Consider the following 10,809-nt stretch of genomic DNA (forward strand, 5'->3'; position numbering starts at 1 on the left):
CGGACTGGGGGTTGGATTCCGCATCCGCAGATCGGTCACTCGGCACCAATCGGTCACCTGACCCAAAAAGGTTGAGTCACATGTTAGGTCACCGATCCCTGCCATGTTGGGTGTCTAACGAACCGGCAGGGCATGCTGAGTACAGTGGTCGTGGAATCAGCCCGATCGGACACTCCTATCTGCCACTTTGACCTTTTGGTCTGGTCAATTTTTGACCGATTTGCGACAACTCCAGAACCGTTGGTGCTATCGACATGGGGTCTTCACCAGGGAGTCTGGAGGACCCCAAAACCCCACCATAGACACCACTTTCATCCCTCTAGGACACTTACTTTTCGAGTTATTTCCATTTGGTCTGGTCGACTACTGGCTATTACCCCCTAACCCCCTAACCCTAACCCTTCTGAAAAATCACAAAGCTGCAACTGAAAACTTAAAGAGAGATAAGATTAAAACGGTAGAAGGTCTGAAAAACCTGAATCAGACAGGAATAGCCCAATAATCTGAGAACATTTTAAAGTTTGAATGGAGTTTCTGGGTGAAAGTATTAGGAAGTAGTTACGTTTCAAAATCAAGCAAGTTTTAGCAGAATTGTGGAAGTTTTCCATTCATTTCAATGGGACAAATTAAAGGAAAAAAGTGTAATATTTTAAAAAGTATAATAGTAATAAACACCAAAAGTCATAGCAGTCATTAGCAGAAAGAGCAGAACAGTTTAGAGTTTGAACGGAGAAAATCGGCTGAAAACTGAGGGAGTAGTTAAGTGCCAAAAAACGGAGCAACTAGAAGAATAAAGATAAAGAATAAAGAGAAACAGGAACTCAATAGTGTGGATGCCTTTTAAGCCATCCACACAATAAAAAACTAGAAAAATTTGCATTTCCTGCGAAAATGCTGTGTGGATGCCTTAACGCTGAAGCTGTCTGCTGAAAAGCTGAAAAAGATGAAAAGTTGCAAAGAGTTGTATGGTGGTGAAAAAAAAAAATATCGCCCTGAGCAGGATTCGAACCTGGCCCTCCTGGGCTCAAGGCAGTTACTCATGTGACTGACCCAAACTCATTCTCACAAAGAAGAGGTGGGCAGACTGACAATTCTGCTGAAATCAGCAGAAGCTGCTGAGAATTGTGCTGATAAGAGGTGAAAAGGCTGAAAATTTTGCAGAAAAGAAGTAAATCAGCAGAATTTCTGCAGAAAAGAGGGAAAGAAGCAGAACGTTGCGCTGAAAAGAGGTGAGTGAGCAGAATTTCTGCTGAAAAGAGGCAGAACAACCTGGATCTGCTCAAATTCACCAATCAGAGGTACTGCCTCTGTCTGCTTCATCAGGCTGTGTACTTGTCTGTATTTCTGCCATGGAGCGTTAAGAAGAATCTGAGGTCCATATTAGGAAAAACTGCTAAAATGGGGTGAAAAAAATGACAATTTTGCTGAAAAGGGGTGAAGAAGCTAAAGTATACCAAATCAAAGTATTTGTGCCAAAACATAGTATTTCTGCCATATTGTGGTATTTGTGCCACAAAAGTTACTACATTACAACATGAATACGGATTAAAGATGAAAGAAACTGGCAACAAATTCCTCCACTACAAAGCAGTCTGATACCATTTCTTTGCAGTGTTCACGTTTACTAAGGCACTACCCAAAAGGCGCCACAAGAGGGCACTCCAACACAAGAGATGACCTATGTACACTGATGCACTTAGTAACAGTCAGCCTCTTACTTAGCCATTACGTAATACAGCGATATTACAGTGTACTAATTCACATAAATTTGCAGGGGGAACAAACAAAGCAGGAACAAGCCCAAAACAATCAAATAACTGGGCTGCCATAGCTATCGCTAACTAGCACATACGCTAAAGGTAACTAAAACCAATACCAACCAATGTTTTTGCAGAAACACTGTAATTTCACTCAAATACTATGAAATAGCAGTAATCCTATGATTTGGCAGAAATACTATGTTTCAGTACAAATACTATGACAAAGCAGAAATACTATGACTTAGAAGTAATACTATAACAAAAGGGATTCTTCAAAATTACTATGAAATTGCAGTAATTCTATGATTTGGCAGAAATACTATACTTCGTACAAATACAGTGCTTTGGTACAAATACTATATTTTGATTTGAATACTATGATTTCGCATGAGTAGTATGATTTAGTACGAATACTACGAATTGGCAGAAATACTGTGACTTAGTAGTTATACTATAACATAACAGATATACTGTGATGTTGCAGACATAGTATGTTTTTGCACTACTCATTTGTAGTGAAAAAAATTAGCAATATAAATTACAGGTCTGTGATAGTGTATAAATTTGTAGTGAAAAAAAATGTTGACCAAGGTGGGATTGAACGCACGACCTTTGAGCTGCAGAGCCGTGTCATTACTGATTGCGCCACCTGGAAAGGGGGCGGGCGGCTGAAAAACAAAGACATCAGCAATCAGAAATAGATCGCGGTGAGGCGGCGCCGTTTTTTGGAGTTACAAAACGTCGTGTAACTCAAAAACTAGGAGGGCTAGCAGCATAATTCTTGTACTGGGTGAATCAGCGGACTTTGGTGTACTTTGACTACGATTTTTATTGCTCTTTGTAACTCCGTCGTGGAGATATGACGAGAGAAGAAACGGCTTCATTTTCGGAGTTCAAAAACTTCAAACAAACGTAATTCATTGCTCAACGGTAAGATAATTGTAAAAAAGATAATTGTAAAAACTGCTTCCACTGTGAGTGTCAGCAGTGTCTGAAGATATATTGGCACAAGCCTCATGTCCTAACTTTGCTTTATTAAGGAGATATGGCGATTTGAAAATGCCTCCCGTTACAGAATTTCAGCTCTGAATTTCAAAACCTCCCCATAGACTTTGAATGGGGAGTTGTCAGACCTTGTGTCATTCCGAGGCAAATTGCGAAAAAATGGTAAATCTCACAATAAAGTTAGTGACATTGTCTGATAGCCAGCAAAAATACCTACGTTTTGATGTATAATTTGTGGGGGTTCAGTGGAAATTGAGCGAGTAGCAAGAAGTTGTTCGGACATGAAGAGAAAATTCAGAACGGACCAGCACACACTCTGAGTTAATTGCATAGCAACCATAGCAACGCATGTATTTTCTGAAAAATCACAATTTTGCAACTGAAAACTTAAAGAGGTATAAAATTAAAACGGTAGAAGGTCTGAAAAACCTGAATCCCACAGGAATAGCCCAATAATCAGAACATTTTAAAATTTGAATGGAGTTTCTAGGTGAAAGTATGAGGAAGTAGTTACGTTTCAAAAACAAGCAAGTTTTAGCAGAATTGGGGAAGTTTTCCATTCATTTCAATGGGACAAATTAAAGGGAAAAAGTGTAATATTTTAAAAAGTATAATAGTAATAAACACCAAAAGTCATAGCTGGCATTAGCAGAAAGAGCAGAACAGTTTAGAGTTTGAACGGAGAAAATCGGCTGAAAATTGAGGGAGTAGTAAAGTGCCGAAAAACGGGGGAGCAACTTGAAGAATAAAGTTTAAAGAGAAACAGGAACTCAATAGTGTGGATGCCTCCAGCATCCACACAATAAAGAGAAACAGGAAAACAATTGTGTGGAAGCCCTTTTAGGGCATCCACACAATAAAGAGAAACAGGAAAACAATTGTGTGGATGCCCTCTTAGTGCATCCACACAATAATAAAGATTACAACAACAATACTGTGAATGCTTTTACAAGCATTCACACTAATAATAAACATTACAACATCAATACTGTGAATGCTTTAGCATTCACACTAATAAAGATTAGAAGAACAATACTGTGAATGCTTTTACAAGCATTCACACTAATTAGAAGAACAATACTGTGAATGCTTTTCAGGCATTCACACTGTTAAGAGATTTTTACATTTACTTACTTTGATAACTTTTATTTTGCTTAAGTATAATTTCTTGTGAGAACATGATGTGCCTGCAACCTACAGATTAAGGAACAGAAGCATGCGTGAGGAAGTTACAAAGTAACACACTCTCAGGCAGAGACAGTTCCAACCTGAAGCTGATATGACAAAAGATACTAGTTCCTCTTGTCTTATGGATAACGGCCACTCATGCGATAACCATATCTAGAGATGTTTTTCTATTACGTATGCTCCACCTAGAGATGCTGTGTAATCTATTCTCTGCTATAAAATAAAGAACGGACTGAGGCTCTGCGCGACTTGCCTGTGTCTTGCCACGCAGTAAGCCTCGCCCATGTACATGCCATAAATTGAGTTTGTGTTTCTTGCTTCTCTAAGGTTTTTTCCTTTGAAACACACTAATTAAAATATTCACACAGCAGGGTAAGGCAATAGGAGAGTTAAGTGTTGCAGTGAGGGAGCTCACAACATAGACTGCCAGTTCTGAAGATGTGTTAAAGCTAAGCCCAAGCCTAAGTATGTAACACAGACACTAAAGCATTCGTGCCAGAATGTCATGCTAAAAAGAATGATTCTTTTAAATACATAAAAGAATATTATAAAGCAACAAACTATTTCTCCAGGGTAAATGATGATCTTTTAAATCTGTGACACGCCATTTCCTCTTCAGCTTACGAGTTATCTGCTTTAGGCTACGTGTTTGAGAATTATACCATGGAGTCAGGTACTTCTGGTTTGAGCCCTTGGATTTCACCAGAGCTACAGTATCCAGAGTCGTATGTAGCGAGGAGGTAAAATTATTAACAAGATAATTGACCTCTGTTGGAGTAGCGTTCAGTTAGCTGCTCTGCTCTGTGTTGGTACAGGGCATTGAAGATGCTAGCAGTGGGTGGATTATATTCTTAAACTTAGTTACAGCACTTTCAGAAAGACATCTACTGTGATGAAGTCTACTCCCCACTGCTGTGTAATCAATTATTGTAAATGTAAATGCTATCAGGAAATGATCAGACAGGAGAAGGTTTTAGGGAAACACTGCCAAATGCTCAGTTTCTATGCCATATGCTAAAACAAGATCTAGAGTGTGATTAAAGTGGTGGGTGGGTTCTTTTACTTTTTGAGATAAACCAATTGAGTCTAATAACAGATTAAATGTCATTTTTAGCATCTACATGGATGTTAAACTCACCCACAATCATTAGTTTTTATCTGAGCTGAGCACTAAATCAGATAAAAAGTCTGAGAAATTAGACAGAAATTCTGTGTAAGGTCCAGGTGGATGATAGATGATAAAAAATAAGACTGGTTTTTGAGTTGTAAAATGTGAAAACTTCACAAAAGAGAGAATCTGAATAGACGTTTGAACAGACACACTGATCTTCTTTACTTGTGCTTTTTAACTTTTTAACTTTTAGCTTCCAGCTGCTCCTGGAAACCTTTTTGATCAGAGTGAAATTTGTGGCTGCAAAACAAAGACAACCAGTAATGTCATTAATGGGAGCTTGTGCAACGTTAGTGGTAACTGCCTTTAGTTTTGCAATACAAAACTCATATACATACCCATACACATTGAAAAACATATTAATGCAACTATATGAGGAAACTCAATAAAATAAATTGAAAAAGAGGTCTTTTTTAGTGCTTGTTTGCTGCCAAGTGTCTATTTGCATCTTTTAATCAATCTGTGGGTGAGCTCCATGTTTTCTATGCAAAGCTTGTCAGCCAACACCCAACAAATTCAAATGACTCTTGCAACATGTTTTCATATAAAGACAAACCATTTTCTCACTCTTTTCCAAATAAAAAACATCAAGTTATTATAACAGATTCGTCCATTTGATCCTGGACTTGACTTGGAAACAAACATTTTTGTGGTTTTGTTAGTTATTACTAACAAACACTAAATAGTCAGTGGTCAAAGGTAAAAATAATACATCACACCATAATTTTTCCACTTTGTTGACTCTTGAAAGAGACAAATTTTAATTTAGCTGTTTTTAGCTTTATTCCTTAACGCCACTATAGTAGTGGTGCATTCTTTATGTGTTCTTTCTCTTTTGCATACTGCCTGTTTTTAATCTTCCTCTGAAACAGCCATTTTTTACAGGTTGGTGTGTAAATGAATCAGTTGTGGGGACTGAATAGAACTGAATGCTGCTTTGTTAGCCAACATGATGGCAGCTGTTAGACGAATCTTACCAAATAGTCAGTAGACCAGATAAGGCAAACGGGACCAAGAACCTTGGAAACAATGTCATTGCTTATAACGAGGCTGATGGGGAAACAAACAAACAAACTTCTGAATGCTCCCTAGTATGAGCAGAATTCATATTAGACAATTTTGCAGCCCTAACTATAAGCTTTGCCACTATAAGTCAAGTCCCTAACTGACTAATTGCTGCTAGACCATTTCCAATGCTCAGAGTGTCATTGGTAACCCAGCAGTGAAACAACCTTCATACAGAAACAACTCAAGAGAGCGTTTGCAGCTGATCTAATATAACACTATCTGCTCTTTCAGGCCTTATCCAATTCCCTCACACATATTTACACACTTTTGCGTCATTATTTGAAACGGTTTAATATGAGCATCTGTTGAAAATTGTCAAGTGACTGATTGCCAGAACTTTAGTTGATAAGTCTCCAGGTCCTGTCACAGCATCTAGGATTAAGGTCACTGAGCAGAAGTCAGTGGATGAAATGACAAAGATCAGATTCTGAAAGAAATTACCATCTTTTAGCAGAAATAGTCATTAAATCTCTGCATATATATACCCATCACTGACTGAAATGTTATGATCCAGTCTTCCGGTTTTGAAACCTTTGTCAGAATCCTCTGCTGAATTGAAGATGGTGTTGGTGATATTGCGGAAGGCTCTCAAATTAAGTGGACATGAGGACATCATAAGCACATTGCTGAAAAGGGGAACCCTACAGCTAAAATGTGCAGCTTAGTTAGTTCATATATGCTATAGACTGTGTTCTACACATCAGAGTATAATGTCTTCCCTTCATGGTTCTCCCAGGTAACACATGGTCTGGGCCTGTATGCAATCCTAGACACATCCAGTTCAGGTTTACTGTAATACCACTTGTTTAGCAGCTGGTCCACTTGCTCCTGTTTTGTTATCCCATGAAGCTGTTCTTCTTCTTCATCATCCCACTCCTCTCTGAATTTGCTGAAGAAGACCGGGTGTGGAAGACGTAGAGAGTCCTCCCTGACGTCCTCAAAGAACTGCACCACACACTTTCGGGCGAAGTCTCGGGCGTGTAGGACGCAGGTCTCGTCGAAGAGCTTCTGCTCCACATCAAGATAGTTGCTCCAGTAGCGTGTCTGCAGGAAGGTGGCGTGGTCATCAAAACAGGGCTTGATGAGGCGTCCCAGTGCTCCCAGTACAATCAGGAACAAGAGGATGGACCAACCAATCGCCTAGACAGGATAAGAAAGCAAATCATCCAAAGCGAAGAAAACTGTCAGTAAGCAGAGCAGTGACTGTGACAAGGCCACAAAGAGCGAGTGCAGGTGCTTTAATGTTGTCCTTTAATGTTTAATTTAGATCAGATTAGATAAAACTTTATTAATCAGTTGGGTTCCCCTAATTTTTCACTTATTGGTAGATGAGTGTTTGCTTTGTGCAAAAATGTTGTGAAGGTGTTTTTTAGTTTGAAAATTCAGAGGTTTTTGGAGGAAACATGTCTTTTAAAGACTGTTACAAAGGTATGGTTGGTAAATCAAAGAATAAGTTTCCTGAAAGGACTGTTATTTGTTTGCACAGAATAAGCTCTGCAGCTTTTCCAGCTCTCATTCTTAATGCTGCTGTTGAAAAAGCATTAAAAACAAAATTCTATTGTTTTGTATTTTTCATTTGATTTTTTTTAACTTTGTTTTTCATTAATTTTGCAAATTGTTTCTGGATTACCGGTTATTGTAGCTTTAGTTTAGTAATTCATTTCATTATCAGTGTAAGTTTTTATTATCTGTTTTTGTTGTTAGATTTAAGTTCAGAGTAGATATTACAAAGCAAACATTAAAACGTTAGGTGCACATTTTTGCTCAGACTGGGATGTCTAAATAATGAGTTCACTGCGTTCACTATGCTTTCATAAGCTTTTAACATTGTCTGAGCTATTTCCTGTCTTCCTTCTCTCTCCCCAACTGGTCGCAGCAGATGGCCTCGCCCCTCCCTGAGCCAGGTTCTGTTGGAGGTTTCTTCCTGTTAAAAGGGAGTTTTTCCTTCCCACTGTCACCAAATATGACAGACTGCTCAAAGGGGGTCATATGATTGTTGGGTTTTTCTCCGTATGTATTATTGTAGGGTCTACCTTACAATAAAAAGCACCTTGAGGAACCTGTTTTTGTGATTTGGCGCTGTATAAATAAAATTGAATTGAATTGACAATTACCTGTATATATTTTAGTTGACTGTTCCTGGACACCCTGAGAGGTTGCCGTTCCCTTGCACAGCTAGCACAATGAAATAAGCAGTCTTTCACACTAATGGCCAATTTAGAATTGCCAGTTAACTCAACAAACATGTCTTTGGTGACCCGGGAAGAACCCACGCAGGCGCTTAACATAGAAGGGCTCTGGCTGGGTTATTCAGGTTCAAATCCAAGCCCTTCTTCCTGTCGGATAACACACTAAGCTTTCTAATAACACCCCACTGCTGACAGGGCTCATGTCAGAGCTAATGTGATGTGAGTGTTGTAGATGTGTGTTATTTGTTACAGGTCTAATATTCTCACCACTGATGCAATAAATCAAGCTTTTACAGTATCTTATTGTTGAAGGCCTCCTTTTTCAGCGATAATAGACACCCTGGGTTTGTAATTTTTTGAAGTAAATAATACATTTCTTATTTAAATAGTTGAGATTCTAATTGCTTTAGTGGTTGACACTCGGTCAGATCAATCCATCTTTCTGTGAAATCCTTCACAGACTAATAGGAGGTCGGTTTTAAATAATAGCAAATGTTCATTGCCAAATAATAATTCCGTTGTGCCTCAGGGAGAAGGGACTGTTTATGTTGCTGAGAACTTACCTGTGAATGGCAGCGAACATAACGAGAAACCGCTTTACGGAAAGAACTATTCCTGAAGATAACGTCCTCCTTACAGGGTACTTTGGCCATGATCTTGAGGACATCCAGACCTGTGTTATTAGGCATACCTGTCGAAACAAATTTATATAATCCAAAACTGTTGTGAGACTAAAAAGATGTTATATAACAGAAAGGATAGTTTAGCATCATTTACCTGAGAAGAGTGCAGGGTCTACACTCACACTGAAAGCACAGATAAAGATCTTTCCATCTAGCAAAGTGACCAGGATCCACACCATTGGTGCCAGCAGGGCTCTCTGGATCATGGCTGAGAACAAGTACCTGCAGAACAAAATAGGAAAAGATGTGAACAGTGTAGCATTTCACTGATGTGTAATACAAAAGGATCTGGGTTTGGGACTTGCATCTACAAGGTTACAATTATGCTGAAATAAATACAATATAGAGAATGGAAAACTACAGTCTGCATGATTCCATAGTAAAAAAAAAAAAAAAAAGTTGATAAACTGCTCTGCCTGCACCCTAGATCTATCAAAAGAAGAGGTGATGCAGCACACTACAGATTTCACTGAGCTTTCATTTCATTTCATTTACTTTGCAGTTACATATAATAGCAACAACAGCCTGTCTGTGTACTTCTGTTAGATAGCAAATTCTTGACTTACTTGACAACAGCAGGATTTTTGGACCTGTTCCCAATGGGTCTCATCCACTCGTCCATCATGACACCTGTATGCCGGTTGACAAGGATTCCCAGGAAGAACAGTATAATAGGCGGGACTATCATCACTCCCAGAGAGTAAAGTTTGTTGTACTGAGGGAGGCACGGGCAGTTAAAGTCGAAGCTGGTGTAAAGCTTGACACTAACCAGGGCCAGGATGATACAAATTCCATTGGAGATGGACTCGGAATTGGACTGGAAGTACTGCAAGACTAACTTCAGACGCTCCATAACTTAAAAATATTGTAGGTTTGTTCAAGGTTGATGTAAAAACAGCGATATCAGCCAACTGCTGCTTTTTAAAAAGGCTACAGCCAGGAATAGAAGCTGAACACCTCAGGCAGGAATGAACTAAACCGTGCTCAGTCTGCCAGGAAAGAAGAAGAAATTTCCAGTGATAATTTAAAGCCTTACAAAATATTTTATATTCTGTAAAAAACAAAACACTTAGCAGTTCACTTACCTCACAATATGTCAGTGCTTTTATAGAAAAGGCATAAATCTATAGTTTAGCAGTCTGAGTATTAACCACTCAAGCTTTGGTGAGGCTGTAGTGAAAGGGAGCCTGGCAGTGATCCAGGGAGAGGCTGAGACCACGTGATATTGGGTTGCCAGAGCAGGTAACAAAGCTGTGTGGACACACCCTGCTATACTCTTAAAGCAGCACTCACAATTGTCAACGGTTAACAGAGAGAAAAGAAGCCGCAGCAAGGTCTAAAACTGGATTTCAAAGCATGGTAGTGCACAATACATGAACCATAATATTGTGGTCTAATGTACACTGTAAAAAACAATCTGTCATTCTACAGAGTTTTCCTGTTACTTTTATAAATAGATGAAATATCAATACAATTACAAAAAAGCCTGTAAAATTAACATGTCTAATGGAAAATAACTGTACCTGTGAATATACATGACTTTTGACTTTTTTTGGCCATCAGTGGTTTAAATTAACAGTTTGATGTATAAGTTAATAAGTATAAGAGACATGGTCCTAAATATAACTTAAGGAATAAAAAAGGTGATACTTACCTTTCTGTCCTACAGCAGTAGCTAGAATGTAGAATTCCAAATATTCTGTTATATGTTGTAATATACAAGTCAAAAAGGAGGCAAATTGTGG

General features: G+C 38.6%; 1 protein-coding gene across 1 annotated transcript; it reads right to left on the reverse strand.

The window, feature by feature from the left end:
• Positions 1 to 6,885: 6,885 nt before the first annotated feature.
• Positions 6,886 to 9,917, reverse strand: calhm3 (calcium homeostasis modulator 3). Its single transcript, XM_031739561.1, has 4 exons — positions 9,631 to 9,917; positions 9,159 to 9,286; positions 8,945 to 9,072; positions 6,886 to 7,332 (listed from the first exon to the last, which is right to left on the reverse strand). The coding sequence occupies exons 1-4, from the start codon at positions 9,915 to 9,917 to the stop codon at positions 6,886 to 6,888; spliced, it is 990 nt and encodes a 329-aa protein (XP_031595421.1).
• Between the last annotated feature and the right edge of the window lie 892 nt (positions 9,918 to 10,809).

This window comes from Oreochromis aureus, linkage group 13 (genome assembly GCF_013358895.1).
Source record: "Oreochromis aureus strain Israel breed Guangdong linkage group 13, ZZ_aureus, whole genome shotgun sequence".
Lineage (NCBI taxonomy): Eukaryota > Metazoa > Chordata > Actinopteri > Cichliformes > Cichlidae > Oreochromis > Oreochromis aureus.